A 24,086-nucleotide genomic window follows, 5' to 3' on the forward strand; every position below is an offset into this window, starting at 1 on the left:
TTCGTAGCCATTATCCGCACGTGGAAGTTACTTTCAACTGTGACGGTGGATAACGGTTAATCCCGTCAGACGATTAAGCTGGCTAAAGTCGCCAATGACGACATCGATTACAATTCAGAAAACGTTGTTCATTGACTTGAAAAACTTTACAAATCATCTTCCAATACATTTGCACATGCACCAACGGATCTGTTAAGCTGAGCGACCAGAAATATTCATGCTTTGATGGAAGCAGGAGTGCTAATGGCTGACGCATACAAACGCGCAGAGAAGAAGGTCTCAAAGAAACTACAAAATCGATCGCCACTCACTACGGATAGAAACGATCTATTTCCTCTCCGGTTGCAATGCAAACCACAAACAAGGGTAAAATGGAACCAAATGCAAACACAGAAAGCGGGTGGCCAACCAACCGACCGACCGACTGACAATAGCCATCACTTACAGCAGCAAACAACGTTTGGCAATAGGCTGGCCAACTGCTAACATACACATACACACACACACACACATATATATATATATATATACATACATATGATAGCCAGCAAAAAAAATGGATTCCATCGAAATTATCATCAAACAGCCACATTTCAACATCACGTTGCAGAATAAGTTTTTATGCAAAAGAAGAAATTGTGAAATGATTTGTTTTTTATAATTAAATTTACATGCTTTATTTTCTTTCCAATTGGCTTTCATTTAGCTTTTTCTCATACAACATGTGTTCCGTTTTCTGCTTCTTCGCGAGACAATGTTTTATTTTCTTGAATACACTTTATTGAATTCTACTACTACTACTACTACTACTACTACTACTACTACTACTGACAAAAAAACTGAAACTACAATTTAAAATTATATCCAACATTTCTCAGCTGGCGTCAATAATAACTCAAACCATTTAAACAGAACCAAAATTGAGTGTTCATTATTTAAAAAGACCGGCAATTACAGGTAGCAGCACATTTATACCTAATCGAATTGTAGACTATAAAATAACATTTGATATTTCATTGATTCACTTTTAAAAATGCTTGTTAGAATATCGTAGAAAACTTTAAACAGCAGCTTTAGCATTTATCAAATGCATAAATAAAAAGTAAATATTCATATGCATGTTTGACTATTTAGTTATTTCGAACAAAATTTTCAAATAAAAATTCTTGTGTAATTCACATTTAACAGCAAAGTTATTACAAATTTTTCTCACCAACTATTTCACTGATAAACAGACAATATGCTATTTGTCAGCAGTTTATTCATAACAATTAATTGAATGATAATCATTCAAAAATGAAAATAATTTATTTTATTATTAATTTAATATAAATAAAGAAAAAATAACATATGAAAATTTCCCTTGTTCGCTCAAGTAATGCACATTGAAACAAACATTGCACAGAATAAAATCAATATATTTACTGAAAAAAAGTGATATTTTGAATTTTCTACATATTTTTGCACCGTATAAATAGAGAGTGAATCCATTTTTTTGAATTTGAATTCAAAATGATAAAATTATAACAGTCACACATCTCATATTTTTCATAAGTATATACAGTTTTACTGTAAAGGTATTTCAGAAATATTTGTCTAAAATTTCAGTAAAGAATTTGGCACCAAAAAATTTCACTTCTACTTCAGACACAAATTGAAGCAAAAAAACAAAATGAATAAATAAATAAACATCATCAATAAAACACTATTCAAGTTATAACTTGAATCACTATTGTAATTATTGAAATATGTTTACTCAGTTTGCATTAAATTAAATTTAATTTAATTTAAAGGACAAAAATTTTTAATTTAAGATGACAATGATTATTCATTTCATGGTATTTCAGCGAATTTTTGGTTTTTTAAATCAAATAAGCAAATCAACTTGCAAAATTAATAAAATGTAATCGAATGCATTTTTCGTACGGTGAAGCTTAAATGCACAATTCAATTTACAAAAACTGCTTTCATAAAAAAAGAAATGTTTAACACAGCGAAGAGAATAATAACATTTGGCTTTTAGTTGTCTATTTTATTTACTATAAAAACTCAATTTTGAAGTAAAATTTCATTTTAAAATGCAGAAATTCAATTAAACAACAATATTTACAAAAAGATGATTAGAAATCGCAATTAAATTTACAATAGAAAAAAAATTTATTTCACAATATTGAATTTTTAGATTTACAAAAACAGATAAAAACTGCATTCAGTGGAGAGAAAATTCCTTTACAGCAAATCCGTTTCCATTTTAAAAATTCATTTCGTTTTTTGAACCACAAAGCCAAAAAAAACAACTTGACAGTCATAATTTCTACACACTGACCATCTTTCTTGTTTAAAAAAACGAAAAACAGAAATATTCAAGAACAATTCGATTTTATTTAAAAAATTTAAAATCCATATCCTTTTCAATTATTTTTTTCAAAATGGTAATTTAAAAAGTGAAAAATTCCACTCATTTCAAAGATTACAAAAGCTTAGGAAAAGTTTTGTAAAAAAAAGTTTTAAAATATTAATCTTCCACAGAAAAGTTTTTTTTTTCAAATATGACGTCAGATCAAAAGTGGCATTTCACTAATTCATTGTTATAAATGCTCATCCTAGAAGATTATAGATTTATTTTTGTTTTTTTTTTGAATTTGTCAAGTTGACATTCATACGATACAGTAAACCAGAATCACGTTCAAATTTATACGCTTCACACAGTTTTGTGCAGAAGAAAAATCATGTTTACAAGTAGAAATATCGTTAATTATAAAAGAAGGAATTAAGATTTAATTGGACTTTCTTCTCGTACTTCCACTACACTTTCAGAAGAGAGTGCAATTTTCAAAATAAAATTTACAGTGCATACAGTTGTTCAACTATTGTTCATCTGCTTCATGATAATTTTTCACTGTTCATAATATCCACTAATAAGAAAAATCAAACGAATATTAATGAATAACAAATGAAAAATAATATTAAATAGCTTAGCATGAAATTTTGAAAATAAATAAATTTCACAAAATGAAATTCTTCGCTTGAACAGTAAAAAATAATGTAAAACCAAACCATTTTATTTTGAAAAAAATTCAAAACTCAAATTGCACATACACACTGTATACATCATTTTTACAATTCTGAGCAATTATAAATGTATACTTTTAAATAAAAAGATGTTTAAGATGGTTTTTTAAAGTTCAAAAAAAGAATATTCTAAAATCACGTTCAATGTTGAATAACTTGTACATGCGCATCCGAAATGTAAATTTTTACGCATCAAGAAAAACTTGTTATTTTAATTTTATTTTATAAATTATTTTATCGAATTTCAAATATAATGGCATTGTCCAATCGAGCGAATAATTTCTGCCTGTGCAATATTCAAATTTCCAGAAATTCTTGTTTATGTATATTCAGGTGTTGTTTTGAATGCTTTTATGAATAACATAAATGAGAAGAATAATTTTGCGAATAAAATTTATGTTCGTATTGCAAAATATGTTGCGTTTGTTTCAATTTCACGAGTGGGCATAATTTCAATTTTAAATGGCCAATAAATTTGCAATAATGTTGTTAGCAAAAGCTAGATTTGAGAAATTATAACTAATACTTTATTTATTTTTGAAAAAAAGTATAATGTTAAACTTAAATTATACATATCGTTAAAATACTTTAAAAATAAGATGTTAATTCTTTTCTGAAGAGTAAATTATGCTGAGAAATAGAATGAGATCGCATAATAAAGCCAAGAACATTTTTCTTCGTTAGCACGCAAAAATTAGAATAAATTCGGCTGATCATCGGCTGCTGGTATTGTTCGGCTGCGTTTATAACGCTGCAGAGAAAATTTACGACGGCATCAATTGATGGAATATTATTATTCAAACTTTCACGTTTCACGTGGTGTTTAAGCTTAGTTCCATCTGATTGCGCAGTTAGTTCACTTGCCGAAACGCATTCATAAATGAAAGCAATTAAAACTTCGCATGCCTACTTTATTCAACATTTGCAATCGCCAAACAGATGCTCGCCGTAGCAAAATCAACAATCCGCAAAGACACACAAAAGCTTATCATAATCAATCAGTGAGATCCCATTATTCAAACGTAAAAGTTCGGGAGAATAATGCTTCTTAAAAAACGTTAAAAACACTGCTCTCACTCATACGTTAGACTTATTTAAAAAGTATTCATTTTTGTGAAAAAAAAGAAACTTAATTTATTGATAACAAATTATGTTTAAATCGAATCACAGCTTATAAAACAAGCAATCTGACGGACGGCTACTATGAAAACGGGTGAAACAACTTTCTACAAGATTTTACATAAACACTACTTACTTGGATACACCCGTTTAGTATTTATATTTGCTATTGCATGCTTCGTGTAATACGAATCGATATGTCAAGTTATTTGTTCTGATTAAGTGAAATTGCAATTATAAACTTTAAAATTTGCTGAAATTGATACGGTTGAACTGCTTCAATTGGAAAACATCCGACCGTTTTTCTTTTCTTTTTTTTTTTTGATTTCAAAAGAATTCAAACTTCAAAATTTCAAATTATGCAAACTAGCCTGAATTGAAGACTGAATACAGTACAGGTGACTGAGAATGGTTGTGTTGTTGGAAATTAGAAAATTTAAATTGAAGAAAAAAAAATTGGTCATTGCCAAAGCAGACAGACAAACAGAGTGTCTTACTTGATTAGGAAATATACATATTGTGGTGTGCTTTCGCATTCGATCTTCGTTGCTTCGAACTTCGGATACTGAATTGAAACCGAATTTCTTTTTAACATAACCTGGGAAAGCTAAGGAAAACGTCATCAGGAGAATAAGCCGACGTGCAGAATTTGATCCACGGATGAGAAGAACGTTATGCAAAGAGCATTTCAAAATGAGAAAAATAAGAAGAAGTTGCAAAATCAAACCAATTGAAGCAATGTGAACAAAGCTTCTGACGAGCATTCATTAACATTCTATTCTGTGAAAAATGGCAAATCCAGAAGGACATCTCGTGACAAGATGCCGATAGGCTTTGAGGAAAAAGATTTCCATTTATTGGAGCCAAATTCAAACGGCAGCTACTTGAAAGAACCAAAAGCAGTGCGTGCTACTCAAGTTCGATGATGAAAACAAGCAATATATATATATATATATATATATATATATATATAGATAAATAAATAAACAGATAGATGAATAGATAGAAAGATGCCTTTTAAAGTGAATAGTGGTCGTCGGTCCAGCCAGTAGTCGCGTCTGGTGCTTTTTTCTTCTTCTATCAAACTCATCGTGACGTCGTCGTCTAACGTCTAGGCAGTGGCATTCATTCAACAACGTTGTAATTTATCTCGTCTTCTATTGCTGAGAAGCAAAAGCTAGTCGTCTGACAACTGTCGATCCAGCAGGAAATTATTGCCATTGCACACACACACCATGATAAATTGTCTCCAACTGTTGACAAATTAAAAGCAATGTATTAACAATACAACAAGCTACATCATTTCCCCTTTTGCATATTTGTATATATGCATGGTTGTGGGTTTGTGCATGTGCTGTTTAATATATTTTTCTGAGTAGTTCATCTTGCCAAGAAAATGACATTGGAAATGTGAAAAAAAGAAGCTCAAAGTCGATCGAGATCGATTTCAGCTTAAATAAAAACAAGCGCACACTTCCAATAAGTTTACATTAAGCACTGTCAATCCTCTCGTTTAAAGCTTCATATTGCTCACCATTAACCCCCAAAGCTATAATGCAAAAACAACTGAAATAAAGAACAGTTCAATTGATCCCTTACAATTGATATTGTGTATGAAAATTTAAAATTAGAAAAAAAAAATAGAAGAAAATATAACACATATAAAAGATATATCGTATGTTCAATAGTGAAATTGAAATGGTTTTCTCAGTGTTAAAATATTGAAAAGCAAATTGGTCGAAAGCAGTTCGTACAATGTCATACAAATTCCATTGTCGCCTTAAATGTCTCTCATTTTATATAAATGAATGTTAATATTTTGGGTTGTTGAAAAAAGAAATCAATACAAGCGTCCATTAACGGTCATTTGGATGATATTTAAGATTTTCATTTGGAAATAATCTGTCTAATAAAAATTAAAATACAAAAAAGCATCTACAAGCAATGCTCAACAACAGAAAAAAAAACATATCCAAAAGTAGTAAAATTAAAAAACAAATATGAATAAAATTATAAGCAATAGTTGAACAGTAAATTAAGCGAATTGAAACGAGAGTCGAAATAAAAAAATTTTTTTTTTAAATATTACTGATTAAATTAAAAAAATTTTCATAAAATATTATTATTGTTGTTGTTGTTGTTGTTGTTGCTGGTTAATGTGCAGTAGAAATAATCCCAAATTGCAAAAGGAACAGCCAAAGTTAGAGAAAGCTGGACTGGAAAGGCAGACAGACAAACAGCTAGGAAAATATCAATATCAAAATGATTGATATGTTGACTTGCAGCAGTGTGAAACTTCTTCTTCGTATCTTCACTTATGCACTTTGCTACTTTTTTTCCAAAGCAATAACGATCCCCAGACTATTGAAAGCTGCAACTGCAAAGTTGCTGCCATTTCAGAAGAACATTTGAGGAAAACTTGTATTTTAAATTTCAATTAAAAATTTAAAAATAACTGCAAAAACTGTCTACACTGATTTTCATTGATGATTATACATTAATGGGATATGGTTATCAAAAAAATTTTCATAATTTAAATTGCAAATGTTTTTTGTGCAAACTTGCATCAATTAAATGAAATTCTAGAAGGATTTAAAAATTTATTCATCATTTAAAGATCAGAAGACTTTTCACTGCATGACAGCAGTTCCAATATTATAAATGATTATTAATTAGCTAGAAAAAAGACACAGCTAATAGAGAGAGTATTCATTACAACAAATACAAAAATTAAATTATTTTCAGTGTTCTATGTTGTACGTATAATAGCATCAAGAGCATTGATCATTGATGATTAAAAATAATTTAAAAGATCACATTACATTAATTGACAATATTTCATTTTACAAAGAACAGAAACGCTTTCTTCAAAGATGCAAAGATTTGCGCAAAAGGACGATCCTAATCCGCTAGCAGTCAATTAAAATTTTTATCATTCCCATCTTACGCTCAACATTTTCTAGATTTGCTAGGTTTCCTTCCCGTTGCAAATAAAATTAAATTCTCAAAATTAAAATACATTACATATTTCCCAATAAACAAAAAAACACGGTAGCAATTCAGCAAATGCATAAAAAAGTAAAAACAGTCATAGAACTTCACTGCAATAAAAATTGTACTGTTGGAATTTAATATTGTTGAAAATTCACTTTTGGTACCGTACCAAGTAAATGAATCTTGAATCACTTTTGAGAAAATTTCATTGCGCTTCACTTCGAAAAGCGAACAAAAAAAATAATAATAATAAATTAATAAAGGAAAGAATCTATTATGCAAAATTTTCAATTATTTGTACACGATGACTGCACAATTTTTTGCTGATGCTGCTAACGTAGATTATTATTAATTAATAAAGGAAGAAAACCTCGGATTGTGGAGTTTGCTAATATTACTTCAATTTGACACTGATGACGAATTTCATTCCACATTTCAAATTGAACATAATAAATTTCAATTATTAATAATTGAATACACTGTGACATTTAATATAAGAAAAACAAAATAAATAAAGAAAGAAAATAAAATTTAAATAAACCAACTGAATTATTAAACAATTTCCTGATTTATTCAATTCGAAATAAGTGAAATTGATTTCATTTTGCATTCGTTTCGATAAAACTGATAAAAAAGATAGATAATATTGAAAAATTGATTTTCAGCATAAAATTTGAAATTAACTTCAAGTTCATACGAAGAAAATTCGCTCATTACAGCTAGTCAGGTTTGCAAGTTTTATTGATGTCAAAAGTTGAAACGGTAAATGATCGTTTTACACAAACATCATACATTATCAGTAGTTTATTTGGTTAGAAATAAAATTTTACTAATAATAATTAAATAATTAGGATTTTTCAAAATTTAAATTCAAAAGTGAACAGTTTCAGTCGGTTCTCACCTACCCTGGATGAGTTGTTGAAATAGCCTACAAACATGTTGCCAATCATGCTCTTTCGGACAAAGTGCTAATAATAACTGATTAAGAAATTAAATACTAGAATTTACACAATGCACAACACGACTTAAATTTATAGATATTATTTATAAATAATTCGATAAATATTATTATGAAATAAATGGAAAAGTTTCGTGCTTCAGTCTCACAGAACAACAGATGGCACGGTGTGGTCCGGTGAACATATCAGATGTGGCACAATGCGAAACAAAAGTATTCATTTTGCATCAGTGGAGAAATCAATTTGGAAGAAAGAACCAGATGTGACGTTCGTCCCAGTTCCTAATTGTAAAAGATAGCATCACTGGGGCATATGGATCAATAACATCCAACGATTCTGCTCACGATAAGCAAAACTTCTCATTCACTATTTGGAAAAAAAAATTATTTTTTTTTCAAATCATCTTCAATAAAAATCCACTAACTGCTTAATATGTTGAACGAACAATTGAAAGTTGCACACGTGGTGCAAATATTTTAATAAATAACAACGAAAAGAAAATTGCTTCAAACAAAATCAAGACCCTGCTAAAAAAAATACTCAAAAAACGTATGTTTCCATGAAAAATAAATTAGTGAACCGTAAAATGACAACAAAAACAAATAACCAAAAAAATACAGTACTGTACAAAAACTGTAGTGAATTAGTACATTGTGGATTTACAAGTTCAAATTTCAAAAAGAAATTAAAAAAACAAAATGATTCACCGACAATAACTGATAAGGCGATTTTTCAACTGAATTGTACTTTTCAAAATGTACAAACAAAACAATGAATATTATTTTGCTTCAATTCTGTACAATATTTTTCATTCAATCAACATCGATTCGTAAAAACAGTTGCACTGCAACGATTGAATTAATTGAAAAAATGCTTTTTTTTAAATTAATAAATGTCAACGAGAAAAGCATAAATTATGCAAACCATTTATCTAATGTTCGTTGTGTTTCAAATGTCGAAGAAGAATTCGATTATTTTTTTTTCTAATACATCTCAAAATTTGGTCAGTCAATTTAGTCAAATTTACAATTATGAAAATGGACTTGTCAGTGAATAAATAAATTAAAATAAAATAATTCAATGTTCAAAAAAGGTTCTTCTTTCGTAATCCTTTTCTATTTTGCTTGCTGCAGCGGTTAATTGAAATTGATGTCGTTGATGATGACATTTTAATAAATTGATAAAAATTGTACAGTTCCAGTGAATATTCGTTTCAAGCTGCAACTGCATGCATCTGTCTGTCTTATTGTCAGTAAGCAATTTGTCAAACGTGGACATATTTGACAAAAATTTCACATAATACGCCTCGTATTCATTGTTTGCAAAGCGAATTTCAAAATACAATACAATACAATATGATAATGTTCATGTTGGATTTTTTGGTTAATGCTCAGAAAAAATTAATGAAGAGAAGAAAATGTGTGGACAAGAATTCGAACTTCTAAGCTTTCCATTAAAATAAAATTTCTCATTCAATTGGAGAGACTTCTTTTTTCAAAAAACTCATACATTCTCCATTAAAAATATTATTTTGAAAAAAAGCACTTTTTGAAAGTTTAAATAAAAAATTGCAGCAAAAATAAATGCTAATAATCTCAATGTCATATAAAAAATAATTTTAAACGCTTAATAACAAAAAATCAATAAACAAAAATTAATATTAAACTCTTACATTTTCAGCGATGAAACTTAATGTCGCGCTACCACGAGATATTTTTCGTTTCGTTAGGTGGCACATTGTTTGTTGTTGACAATTTTGTGTTCAATAGCAAGAACTGCAGTTTTATATGCAAATGAGAAGAAATAAATTGAAATGATGAGATGAGAGGAAAATTTTCACAACGGTTAAAGAAAGTCATCAGGAGAAGAGAATGTTTGTTGAGATCAGATCAGGTCAGATCAAATCCAATGTTCCTGTCGCCAAAGTACCCCAGAAATAATTTGCTAAATTTTGAAATGGAATAAAAATAGTTTCAACAGCCCAGGCTTTTTTCCCACTTTCCGGCCCATCAGATTTAAGCATTTACCCCTCGGCGAGGCGTAACTTCCAATAAGAGAACATTCCAACTGATTGCGCAATTTTATGAAATTATCAGAACAGGTAAACAGAAGCTTCAAACTGCAACCAACTCATCTTTTGTTCATTTTAAAAAATATATCTATCCTATTCAATAACCAACCGATCATCAATAATTATCATTATTATTATTAGAGAGTCAGCGAGCCAGTTAGTCAGGTTGCTTTCACTTTTGCTGCAGATTAATGATGGACAATTTATCATTATACTCATTATTACTTTTTCTTTATTATCATTTTGATAGTAAAATATGTTGTTATTTTTTATTTTTTTAATCTTAATAAATTCAAGTGTGACAAATTGGAAAAAATATTTTTTTTTTTCATTTTTAAATAAATCAAAAAAATTATTATCATAATTTCACTTGAAACATTTCAAAAATTGAATACCGTAAAATACAATAAAGTTCAAATGAAAAGAAAAACAAAAACAAGAAACATTTTCAAAATTTGGTACAGTTTGATATAGCAGTAATAAAAATTAATTTAAAAATAAATAAAAGTAAAATAATTTTTAAAAAAGTGACAAATAAATATAAAAAAATAGACGATGGGAAGAGAAGATGGAAGAGAGAATTAAGCCACGCAAAAGTCATGCACAGTGGCTAATGAAAACAAAGCTTGTGCTTAAATTTGAGTTGTCAAAATCAATAACAACAACTACTGATGCTACTACTACTACTATTATTATTATTATTATTATTATTATTATTATGAAGTCATGCAATTTCAAAAGTTATTCTCCAATGTCACACATGTTGTGGTGGTGGTGGTGGTGGTGCTGCAATAGACATGCTGTGTGCAAGTGAAATTTAATAGTTTGGCCATTCTGTCAAATTAGTAAATAAATATGGTAAAAGTAAATTTTAATAAAAAGAGATAACAAGCAGAATTGTCACTGCTCGAATTTTCTTCCACTCCATGCGATCATATTGCAAAAGCTTGAACAAAACGGTCATCTGTCATCTCATCTGCTGTACTGTCTGTCACTACTACTGCTACAACAACTAACTACTCGATCTCCGAAAGATTACGTTTCATCAATCAGTTGGTGCAAAATACATTTTACTTATTCAAATAGAATAAAAATAATGAATAAATAACTTTTAATAAATTGAAATTTCAACCCTTTTTAAATATACGTCAGAATTATTTATTTATTATCAGTTTTGTTTTTATTTCTCGATTAAATGGTCAAGTCACATTCGTTCAAGTTTGTGAAAAGGAACCCTTTTTATGATTTATCAAACTATTATATTGAACATAGCAAGCAGCAAAATGTGCAAATAATGGTGCTTGCAGAAAATAGAAGAAATTGCATTTTCTGTTCGAATTCATCAATTTTTCTTAACACTTTTTAGTTAAAATTGTTCACAAGCAAAAAGTATTGCGAAAGTTCTGATCAGAGAATTGAGAATGATTATTAATTTGATTGGAAAATATCAAGAAAGCATTAATTTGAACAGCGCGCAATGATACCCAACATCCAAGGTGTGAATGAACAATTACTTTGCTGCCTGGCTATTTGCCACGAGATCATCCGTCTATTCATATTTATTTAAATTTAAAGAAGAAACAGAAAAAAAATTAATAATAAAGCTTTTTCAAAAATATTGAACACTTCTGCTAAAAATTGATTGATGGTTCAACTGAATTTTACAACAACAAACGCGCACTAAGCTAATTGAAAATTAATTTCCATTATTTTTCGCATGTTCCATAATTCGTTTGAATGAATTAATGTGAAAATGAAAACCGTTCTCACGTTTCAATTTTCACAAATTCACACAGACCATTCTGAATGAGAAGAATAAAATAAACAAAAATATCCAGGAAAAAAAACGTGTATAAAAATTTTTGAAAAAAAAGCAAATTTTAAATTTGCATTTCTGCAGATTCGAAAATCGAATTTATTTACCTGCTGTTGGTTTATCATCGTCACTGATTGAACAACAGCAAAGCTCGTGTAAAAGAGCCAAATGCGCCGACATCGACCGATGGCAATAGTAGTTGATACCAATGATGAAGTCAATTTTTATTACACGTTCAACGAGCTTCCTATTCACTATGCATCTTTTTTTTCACCAGTAGACAAACAAACAAACAAACAAACAGACAGACAGAAAAAATTTCATATGTAAAGTGTAATTAATAATATCAAGCTGGCGTTAAGATGCAGATGATATATATGTGATGATGTACGTTGGACGTGTAAGCAGATGAGAAAAAATGCATATATATTAAAAAGGTGAAATAAGAATAAGAAAAAAAAATTTTTTCGTCGACGTATTCAATAATTTTCGTTTGTCCTATACGTATTATATCTGCGTGTGTGTGTGTGTGCGTGTGGGGGTGGGGTGTGGGCAACGTGGTTTTGTTCAATTTGTCCGGTCAAAGCAATTCTATTGCGCATATTGAATGCGGAAAAAAATTGAAGCCGAATTAATGCTGCTGCAATTAAAAAGTTGCTTCGTCAGAATTATGAATTGCTGTTGCTTAATAATCGCCTATTTTTGCTTCTATTGTTTTTCGCCCAATCACACGAACGATCCACACTGGCCACAAGCCTTTGCTATTATTGCCAGCTATGAGCTCTGAACCAAGAAAAGCTAACCCCGGCTCACAGAGGACTCAGACTAGACCAATTTTATCATCCACTAATATTAATAATAATAATTGTAGTGCTAGAGCAAATTTAATATTGAACAGCGTAGGTAAAAACGGCAGGTGCCAAAATATGAACAAGAAAAAGAAAATCGACACACACACACAGACGGAGTTGCTCATTTTTTTTTTGTTTTTTCATGCTAACAAGAGGAAATATAATGCATGATCATGCTTGTTTCAATAATAATTTTTTTATACAAAAAAATAATCAATAGAATATTTTTGTTTACAATTGTAAAATAATAATTTCAACATTTGGTAAATTGAATTTCAATGACACATAAGCAAAATTGATCATCATTTATCAGTTTTAATATGAAATTAAATATTTTCAACTTTATTCAATGTACATCTTATATGTACAGTTGTCTATTTTTTCTTTTCTTTTTTTAAATGTACATCAACAGAAAATATACAGTGCATTCGTTGTTGTGAACGTGAATTTTAATCTATTAATTATTACAATTAATAAATCAGTTGATTAATTTTACAGAATAGGACCGAATGAAAAAAAATTTTTTTTTAACTAAAATTTACAACAGGCAAATTAGGATATCATTGGTACTGCTTTTGTGTTTTTAATAAATATTATTTTAAATGGAAAATTTTTTTCTTTATTTTATCACGCTCATAAATTTTCACCTGTCGAAATGAATTTCAAAAATTCCCTCAAAATAATTTTGATTATTCAGTCAATTAAAAAATTGCTAACTATGCTTACCTTTTCTTTTTGATTTTACTTTTAAAATATTCAATTACCCAAGCGAAAAGATTCACATATAAACAAGCAAAGAATTGAGAAGAAAAGTTCACAATCAAATAATGTTTATCCTCCAATTACAAAAATAATTGAATATCTTTTACACACACATATATATATATGTATGTATGTATGTATGTATGTATGCGTGTGTGTAATATTAGCTAACTTCTATTTGCTAATGTGAACAAAAGAATAGATTTTAGAAATAAAAAAATGTAAATTTATACAAGTGAATTACAACTATTGCTTATAAGAAGAATAATTAAATGCGGATGATGTTGAAATGAAATTAATTTCCTCAACTCAACGGACCGATGGACAGACGGACAAACAGATAAACCGACAATGAATGCTTCTTCATTTTCATTCAAACTGTTCCTTCCAATAATTGTCTCCCAAAAAGCCAAAATGTGTATTGAATTTTTACCCCTTCACACAGATGGAAAATGATTTTTTCCCCATTGCCTGGGCTTGCAATTTCAACGCCACTAACTCAATAATATTAATGATTTCACAACAAATTAACCGCAAATAAATCAATCAATGCATTCAACTTTTTTCTTTCTTTCTTTTTTGTTTTTTTTAATCAATTCTTGTCTAAAGTTAAATGTTAATTTTTCACTTAATAAAATTCATCTCATACTAACAAAATTCACATTACATAAATTTTCAACGTATACACATATTTGAGTTTTTTTTGTTACGTCGAGCTTCTATATATTATTATGATATATATATATATATAGAACAAAACGATAATAAATGAAAACATTACAATCTTTGTAAAATAGATATTAAATTAAAAACAACATTTCCATACTTAATATAGTGCTTTGCCAATGGTCGTCCTCTGAGAATGAATGATAATTTTATAGCTTACAGTGGTACAGCTAATAGAAAAAGTCGAATTAAAAATAATATTTGAACAGATCAAAATTACAAACAATCTTGTATCGTCATTCCAATTGTAAAATAAAACTTTCAAAAGCTCTCCTACTGAAACAAGTACCTCTTATTTGTTGTACTTGTGAATCATATATTAAAATCCATTTGAAAGATTAAAGGAAAAAAAATGAAAAAAAAAACATATAATTTGCCCAACTATTTGCACAGGATAATTAATATTGAATAAACTCGACTGATTTAGTATTGAAACAGGAAGAAATGCTGAAATGATAAATGCTTAATTTGAAAAAAAATGCCAATTCAAGTTTACAACTTAATATTAAAAATTTAAAATTATAGAATTATGTTAAAGTGAAAAATAATTTAGAATAAGAAAAAAGTCCAATGCACGAAATTTTAGTCGATTCGAATTTTGTAATGAAAATTGAATTTAATAAAGATTCTTACTGCTGCGAATTTATCTCGCAAACGATGCGATGGTCCTGAACACTCCTTCACTGTGGAAGTTCGATCAGCTGCAAACGACTCGCTGTGATGAGTGGCAAATATTTTGGTGCTGAAAAATAAATTTGAAATATTGAACAAAAATCTAACATCTACATAAATGATCAAAAATTTTCATGAATTTTTGTTTATTTTGAAAATCGATCATTTATCATTTATTTATTTTACATCTGCAAACACTACTAAAATGCAATATAATATGCATTAAAAATAAATAAATAATTTAATAAACCCAGTCGTGAAATTTAATAATTTCATAAATTTTAATCATTTCATCTGCTTTTTATTTCTCAAATTCACCTATCAACAATTCAAAAGATAAGCTGAAAATTGAATAAATAAATTTAAATAAAACAGACTGACAATTGAAAGACAAAAGTAAAAAATGTTCGTTTTTTCTTCAATCAACAACATCTACCTCATTTAAGTTAATTTTTTTGAAAATAAAAATTAAAAAAATAAATGAACAAGTCTTACAATTCTAAAATGTCTTACAATGGAAAAAATGGGATTTTAAATGTATTTTTATCATCTGAACAGCGTTTGTGCAAAAATAAATTATTAAAAAAGCAGAATAGAACAAATGCGTCAAAATCAAAAAAAATCCTTCAACAATCCTGCGAGTCATTTTTTTCTGATTACCATATTACAGACTTGCAACGTCGCGTTCACAGAAGTTGTTCATCACGTTCAAGCAAATTCTCATTTCAACTCAACGTTCACAACTGGAAAAATAGGGAAAAGAAAGAAATGAATAAATAATCATAAATGTGACCATTTATTCTGCTTGGAGAAAATTACAATAACTTTGCTTTTGTACAGTTGATTGTTTTTGTTTTTTGGCAAATTCGGCAATTTTCATCATGCAAATTATCCAGAAGAATGAAAAACAAGGTCAAATTTTCATTGCATTTTGAAAAAAAATTCTTATTAAAAAATATAATTAATTAATTAATTAATTAATTAATTAATACTTGTTGAAAATCAACATGTAAAACATTGAAACAAAAAGTATCAAATTACGATTTTAAAAAATTCATAGAAGCATAGAAGAAGATAAAAAATTCTTTTCTTTTAAAATTTTTCATTCGTTTGGTAGATATTACTTTGAAGTTTCGAAAATAATGTAACGCTACGATCATAATCAAAAGGAAAACGGCCTCTACCTAGCGGCAAAACATCTGATATATATAGCATAATTGTTTGTCTAGCGGCACAATTACTTTCCTATATATATATAGAGTGTTCGTACTTGCGTGCGTGAATAAACGTTGAGAACCCGAGATATGCCTCGTTTGTATGATCGACAAAGGTCTACCGTAACTCAGGACGTTACAATAAAAATTCAACTTTAAAAAATATATAACTCAATGAATAAATAAATATATCGTTTTTTTCTTCTCCATTTTTTTATAATTAAAAAGATTTGTTTTGGCATTTTAGATTAAGTTGTTTGGAAAAATAATTTTCGAATAAAAATGGATGCACGTACGAGAATGATGATGATGCCACCGATTGGAGGTGAGGTGTGCTTGAAGCGGACATGAAATTTCGATTCGGCTGTAAAAATCCGTCTGATGCGCTGAAGTTGGACAACTTGCGCTCTTGTATAATTGGCAAGTGATGATGTTTCAGACCTCGCGTGGAAATTTCAGGAAACAGATCTTTGTCCACTTTCAAAAGAATACCTGCCAATTATGAATAATTTTTGAACATTTTACAAATTTTGAAAATTAATATATATATATATATATATATGTTTTTTGTGAAATTAATCAACTTGGATCACTGGAAAATACTCGATTCCTCGAACGCGTAAATTCGGCCGAAATGTGGACAGGTGAAGAAGCATTACCTGAAACAGAAAACATGGAAAAAATACAAATAATATTTATTCATTAAAATATTTAAAAAAACAAAAATACAACTTATGCATATGAACGGAACAACAACAACAACAACAACAACTGACTCTTCGATAACAATAAATGGACTAACTCTTTAAAACGACATTAAATGATTTAATTTTTAAAGAAAATCCTAGACTAATAATTCTTCTTCAATTATTGATTCAAATCAATCCGATGAAAAGCCAATGAATAAATTTTCGATTGCTTGAAAAAGGGAAACACTACCAAATTGAAGAAATTACGCGTTTTCTTTTTATTTTAAATATATCACTTAATCTTAACTATACATAATAAGTAATAATTCTTTTTTTAATAAATAATAGACACAAGTTTTGTCAAATTTCAGAAAATTATCACAATTTCTTTTTTAAAATAAAACAAACAATAAAATGAATAAATTAATTAATATTCATGCTTCGTATTTTTTTCATTTTTAACGAAACTAAAATTTATTTCATCAGTATAAATAAATTATTCTTTTTTTTGTTTCTTCTCCGATGAACAGACAGTTGAATATTATTCATTTTTAATTCATACAACTTGACTGAATTGAAAAATTATTTATTTATGAATAAAATTACAACAATTTTAATAAAAAATATATATGCTTCTTTTTGTTTTGAATTGAATGAAGTGAAGAAGAAACAATTACTGTTTGTGTATTTTGCAATTCGTTTTACATCCGTTTGTAAAAATTGTATTGTTGACAATATTGAAATTAAAATAGACTGAATAAATAGATTAAAATTTTTAATTTCCAACAAAATCAAAAACTTCACTACAGCATTTTAAAATAAAAGAAAGCAATTTCAAATTCAGGACATTTTATTTTTTGTAAAATAATTTTATCGAATAATAACAAAAAATTGATGTGTAAATAAATTAAAAAAAAGGAAAATGAATTATTATTGCATTTAAAAATAACAATTAATATAATTTGAAAAATCACGCATTAATTATATGAGAAATGAAGCATTTATTTATTATTTACAATATGAGAATCGAAAATAAAAATTTAATTAAATTGAAGTTTTGTGAGTAAAAAATGATTATTATTATTATTATTATTATTTTGTATTACAGTGTAAAATGGAGAATTCAATTCTGTATTACATTCTCATGTATGGATCATTGAATGTATTGATTAAATAATCTGCTAAAAATAATCACAAATGGCATAAAAATTACGCAAATGAGAAAAGAACTAGAAGAAGAAATTCAAATATCTATTGGATTTGCATGAACTGAATGAAATTTTCAACAAGAAAAACTTTTTAATAAAATTATTTTTTAATTATATAAATTATTCAAACAACAACAACAATATAAATTATTGGAATAATTGAAACTTACTGATTGTTTGATTATTCTGTCGACGATATGAATCCAGTGAACTTTCCAATGATTCGGCGACGGTTCCTGCTATTGTAGAGGATCGCATACGACGAAACGGAATAACACGAACAAGTGGAATTGTTGGATTGCTTGCAGACGAGGCCGATTGTGCAAGCTCAAGCTGCTGCTCAATGTTGTCATCAATGTCAGCTAACTTTTCCCAGCTGGTCTTCATTTTCTTTCAACAGTATGCAAATCGACCAACTGTCAACTGTACTAGATCATTCTTCTCATTTCACCTAAATCAATACCGTATACTATATATATATATATATATATATATATGTATTGTTGAAGCTTCATTTATATTATTTTTGTTTTTTTTAAAGTCTAAAGTTATGTATCTGAATATATTTTTAAATAAAATATATACATATACACCTCTCTTTGATAATGCCAATTGTTGCAGATTAAAACAACAACCACCTCTTGCTTTCTATTCCATTTTAGCTATCCTATCATTTTGCACGGAACATTTGCTTTTATCATAGCCAAGTGTATATAATGTAAAAAATCATCCACCAACCAACCATAAGAAACCAATATATTGACCTTTTTATTTTCAATAATCTTACAATTTTAACATGAGAACAACATGCATATCAAAAATTATTATCACACATTTTATTTATCATCAATTTATTCAAAATTCAATACAAAACAACAACAAAGAAACAACACGAGATTTAATTTAATTTGATCTGCTTTTTTAAAATTATCAAATAATTTTTCCAAAATGGTAAAGTTATTATTAGCAAATTAGCATTGTTTTTCAAATTCAATATTATCAGTTTCTTCTCCTCTTCCCCCTTTTATTTTATAAAAGTGGAAATTGTGTATTTGATTATTATCATCATTGATTAACAAAATGTCCTGCACGCATTCCAAATACAAAAATATAGAATGAAATTTTACTTCTTCAAGAGGTTCAATTTTTACAATAAAAGTTATTCATTGATAATTCAAAAATCTACTGTTTTTGTTAAATTAATAAAATAAAATAAAACAAAAAATCCAAGATTATCATAAAATTAAGACAATTGTACATGCATCTGCAACTGTATAAAAGTATAAAAATTGCATCGCTATTATCAATTTCGAGTAAGAGAAGTTTTGACAAAAGAAGAAATTTGAATTAAAAAAATCAATAATTTGGGTTTTTTGTTTTTCTTTGAAAAAAAAATTTTTTTTCTTCAACAAAAATTAATTGTTCTCAAGCTTTTCATTACAATCCATCGAGTTAATCGAACGTTTGCAAGTGGCAAATTACAATGAAAAGTGTCACTTGAGAAGAGACAATTATCAATATTGTCGCCTTCAAGCAGATTAACAATGCAAATAACAAATATTAAAATATATCATCAATTTCATTTTATCGCACACCGCAACGCGCCAAATCAACATCCACCTGTCTGTCGACTGATTTCAATCTATACAATGAAAGCAATTCCAAAACTGAAATCGTTTCATCAATTCAAATCATGCACACTTTGAAATCAATTACTCACATTAACTACACTTTCCTATTTTCAACTGTATTAAATTTTTTTCTTCTATTTTTAAATTTCACATTTCTTATTTAAAAATACTAAATGAACAGTTCATTATATTAAAAATATATATAAATGCTTTTTTTTTAATATGAACAGACAACTGAAAACCTTTCACATTTTCTTATTTTAAAATTAATAAAATAAAATAATCCATTTTACAACAATTTTGAAAAGTCAATATCGTACAAATCGTTTCATTCTTGTGTATTATTTTGTGTACAATCACATTTTTTACAAATAATAATTCAGCAAATTATCATACATTAATATTGACATGTGAAGAAAAAACAGCAATAAGATCGTACATAATTTCAATTCAGTACAACATTAGCCATGAAAAAATCCATTATCATACAATGAAACAAAAATCGCTCTCAACAATGCACTTAATTTGGTAATTTGAATGCAATTTGTCGAAAATGATCGAACATACTGTAAATAAAGCAGATCAACTCATGTATTATTTTTTTTGTTAAAAATCTTTTTATAATAATTCACTTGACATCAAATTGTATTAATTTTTAATTAAAAAAATAAAAAATTTTCCTCGTATTTCATGTAAAATATTTTTATTTATGAAAAGATTCAAGCAAAAGAGTGTGCAATATGCAAAAAGTGAATAAAGTCAGAAATTATAAAGCAGAAGCAAAAAACTAATAGTAGAAGAGGAAAAAAAGTGGAAAACTGAATTTGAAGAATGAATGAAACGAAAATCAAAATTAATTTCATTTATATTAAAAAGTTCAATAACTTAAATAATAATAAAAATAATAAACAAAAGAAAGACTATTTTTGAAAAGGATTATAATCTGTAAAAGTGATGGACAAGGGAAATAAATTTTTTTTAAATATAATTTTACTTTTCAGTTGGAAAACGTGAACGTTGACAATGATCAAATTTGATATTCAATATTTGCAGAAAAGTGAGTTAAATGCCAGATTTGAAAACATTTCAAATAACATTTCTTTAAGCAAAGTAATCACCCCTGAAATGCTTGATGTTGATTGATTTTTCTTTTTGTTTCACATCACAAGCTCGTCTTTTCTACTCTTTTTTTTTAAATTCTTCTTTTTTCCCACTGAACAATTTTGACGAAAAGCCAAATAATTTAATTTAAAATTTTTACCTCCTTTTTAAAGCAAATGCTTTTCCAATTCAAGCACTAGTCAATTTTTCAAAAAAAATTTGCAAGAACAAATTCTACTTTTCTATTGTTGAATTCAAACAAATTCAAGGTCATTTTCACAAACAGTAACACTTTTTCATAATATCCTGAAGATCAGTAAAACAAACAACAAAAACAACTAAATCAGTGATGAAATATTTCAATAATTATTATATTAAAAAATTATAATATTCTCATATATTTATAATAAATTCTTTTCTGCCATTTCATTTCTTTTTTTTGGTGAAGAATATGAATTGTTATTCTATTCATTTTTAGTTGTTTCAAATATACCAACTACTACTACTACTACTACTACTACTATTGAAAAAGTACGCTTGAATTTTTCAAAATTTCCTTTGAAAAAATAGACTAAGAAAATGACAGCAATGCAAGTAAAATCATCTTTTTCATGGCATTTCAAATTTTCACTGTTTTTTTTTCAATCTCACTCTCTCTTCCATAATATCTGAATATTATTAATAATTTCTTCAATACACATGTATATATGTGTTTTTTGTTTAGTTATTGTGTAAAATTTATGTATCAGTCGATGGATATTGAATTTGAACATTGAATTAATGATACTAGTTAATTTCAATATTGAAAACAATAAAATGAAATTTTAAAATTTGAAAAGTCAAGACACGCTTTCAAGAAAATGCGAATAATGAATGATACTATCAAATTTCCCCGAAGCAGATGAAATTCAATTATTCACAGACTATTACTAACCAACGCATCCATATATTTATATACATGTATAAAGTGTACTAATGAAACGCTACTTATTTCAACTTTACACAACCTTGATACAAGACTTGATTGTTCTGAAATAATGATATACAAATAAATATGTAATAAATGAAAATTTCAATACTATTAATGTAAATTATTGAAGAAAAAAAATTTTTTTAACAAGACAATGAAAAATTTCAATGAAATGTTCGACAATGAATGGACTTACTTTAGATAAGTTGAGATTTCAAATGTCACGCAAAAGTGCACAAAAGAGAAGAAACTGAAGAAGAAGAAGAAATTTGGGCAAGTTTAGATAAAAATCACTTTTCTCAATGAGAGAAAACTTTGAAATGTTTAAAATTTGATAATCTCAAAGCAGTTGTGTCAGTGAAGAATACTTTCGACGTCTGTTGATGATGATTTTGCCATATTCCACAACAAACAAACAAACAAATGGACTGTAGAATATTGTCTTTTGTTTATTGGTTAAATGAATGAACAAATTATGGAATTAATGATGAACAGAATTAAAAATGCAGAACAGTGGAAGGTTTTCTTTGATTTCTGAATTTTCCACTTGCCACCAACAACTTCACCACCGACCACCGGATGATGAAGCTTACTTGTCAATCGACATCGAGGCTTGTTGCTTGCTGCTAGAACCGACTGCCGTCCGGCAATCAAAAATGACGCAATTGCTTAATTGCGTAAACTCGTAAAGTCTGGATGAATTCCGGCATTGGTGCAAGCAAATTGCTTTGCACACGTATACCCGCAAACTACACATACACGCACGCATGAGCATTCACCCCACCCCGTCCCAAATGGCACAACGCATCTTATCGTTGATATTATTATCTTTTTTTTTCTTTAATTATATACTTCTCGTTTCTATATTGAAATTATTGAAATTTCGCTATTTATATTTACAAAAATATGATTTTTTTTAAATTAATTATACACCTATTCATTTGTATAAGCATAATTCAAACTTATTATTTTTTAATAACTTTCTTACGGAAAAACAATAGTAAATTTTAAACAATAAAAGCAAAATTGGTAGAATAATGGAAATTTTTGAAAAACGATTATCAGAAATGAATAATCATTGCTAATTAAAATGAATATTCACCATGAACTGACATTAGTACAAACAGTAAAGCATGGGGAAATTAATTATAGAATTGTTATTTGATGGTCTCAAATCATTAGCAGATCCAACAGCTTATATTAACTGTATTTCATTTATTCATACTTTGAATATCACATACATCTATTTCTTTATTTTAATCCATTCTTCACAAATGGTGAGCAAAAATCTTTTGCTTAAAGCAAAACCACCACAACCTTAAGCTCACAAGAAGAACAGATTTATTATTATTAGTATTATCAGATCTGGTCTTCTGGGAAATTATCGAATCAGTAAGGGTTTTCCTCTTTTAAACGGTCGTCATTTGAACATTAGTTGCTTCTTAAAAATGACAACAAAAATTATTATCACCAACCAATAAGACAGATGACATCTGACAACGGAAATTAATACAATGAAAAGTAAAAAAATTCACTCCAACTTTACTTACTACTTTAAAGCTATACATATATGAAGTAATCTTGATAAAAAATTCTTTTATCAAAAAAATCTGTCCCAGGATCAGCAACAGCCAGTGTACATGGACAATGTAAACTACAAGCTTGCGTAAACAGAATCTACATTGTTGCGCATGATTTTGCAATTCACTTTACTTTTTTTCATATTTTCATCTATTTTAAAATTCAGTTTTTGCAATCAATTACAGCATGATAATTTTTTTCAAACGAATTCTCATGAAAATATTTTTTTGACATTTTGACACGAGATAATTTCATTTTTTCAATTTTCCCATGCTGCTTTTTCACATTGAAAAAATGAAAAATATCTATTTCAGATGTAATTTTTAAAATTATACTTTACACAAGGAAACTATTTTAACTTTTCAAAGCAGAATAATACACAAAAATAATTCAAATGCAATATTTAAAGAACACTTCATAAATGTACTTCTTTGGACGAAAATGTCAAACATCATAATTTGTACAAATACTACAAAAATTTGTATTTTTAAAAAATTTATTTTAAACTATTTGCTATTATTATTTTCTGTGTAGAATTTTAATTTTAAAAATAAGCTTGCATTTTTGAAAGTTTGTTTAAAGTTTCAAGCAAATTGTCGAGCATATCTCTTAAATGGACGCATAAACAAAAGTAAAATCAATGATACCCA

At 27.8% G+C, this 24,086-nt stretch overlaps 3 protein-coding genes across 3 annotated transcripts; all 3 read right to left on the minus strand.

The window, feature by feature from the left end:
* Positions 1–3,466: 3,466 nt before the first annotated feature.
* On the minus strand, positions 3,467–4,955 carry Tsp_11331 (conserved hypothetical protein). The gene is made up of 2 exons (XM_003369998.1): positions 4,689–4,955; positions 3,467–3,571 (listed from the first exon to the last, which is right to left on the minus strand). The coding sequence occupies exons 1-2, from the start codon at positions 4,953–4,955 to the stop codon at positions 3,467–3,469; spliced, it is 372 nt and encodes a 123-aa protein (XP_003370046.1).
* A 9,118-nt stretch (positions 4,956–14,073) lies between these two features.
* Positions 14,074–15,766, minus strand: Tsp_11332 (hypothetical protein). Its single transcript, XM_003369999.1, has 4 exons — positions 15,711–15,766; positions 15,004–15,112; positions 14,298–14,363; positions 14,074–14,142 (listed from the first exon to the last, which is right to left on the minus strand). Exons 1-4 carry the CDS (start codon positions 15,764–15,766, stop codon positions 14,074–14,076), a joined length of 300 nt encoding a protein of 99 aa, XP_003370047.1.
* A 368-nt stretch (positions 15,767–16,134) lies between these two features.
* On the minus strand, positions 16,135–18,540 carry Tsp_11333 (hypothetical protein). Its single transcript, XM_003370000.1, has 7 exons — positions 18,324–18,540; positions 17,623–17,698; positions 16,989–17,059; positions 16,841–16,915; positions 16,549–16,748; positions 16,313–16,409; positions 16,135–16,241 (listed from the first exon to the last, which is right to left on the minus strand). The coding sequence occupies exons 1-7, from the start codon at positions 18,538–18,540 to the stop codon at positions 16,135–16,137; spliced, it is 843 nt and encodes a 280-aa protein (XP_003370048.1).
* Between the last annotated feature and the right edge of the window lie 5,546 nt (positions 18,541–24,086).

The sequence above is a fragment of the Trichinella spiralis genome (assembly GCF_000181795.1).
Source record: "Trichinella spiralis strain ISS 195 chromosome Unknown Scfld1356, whole genome shotgun sequence".
NCBI classification, from domain to species: Eukaryota; Metazoa; Nematoda; class Enoplea; order Trichinellida; family Trichinellidae; genus Trichinella; species Trichinella spiralis.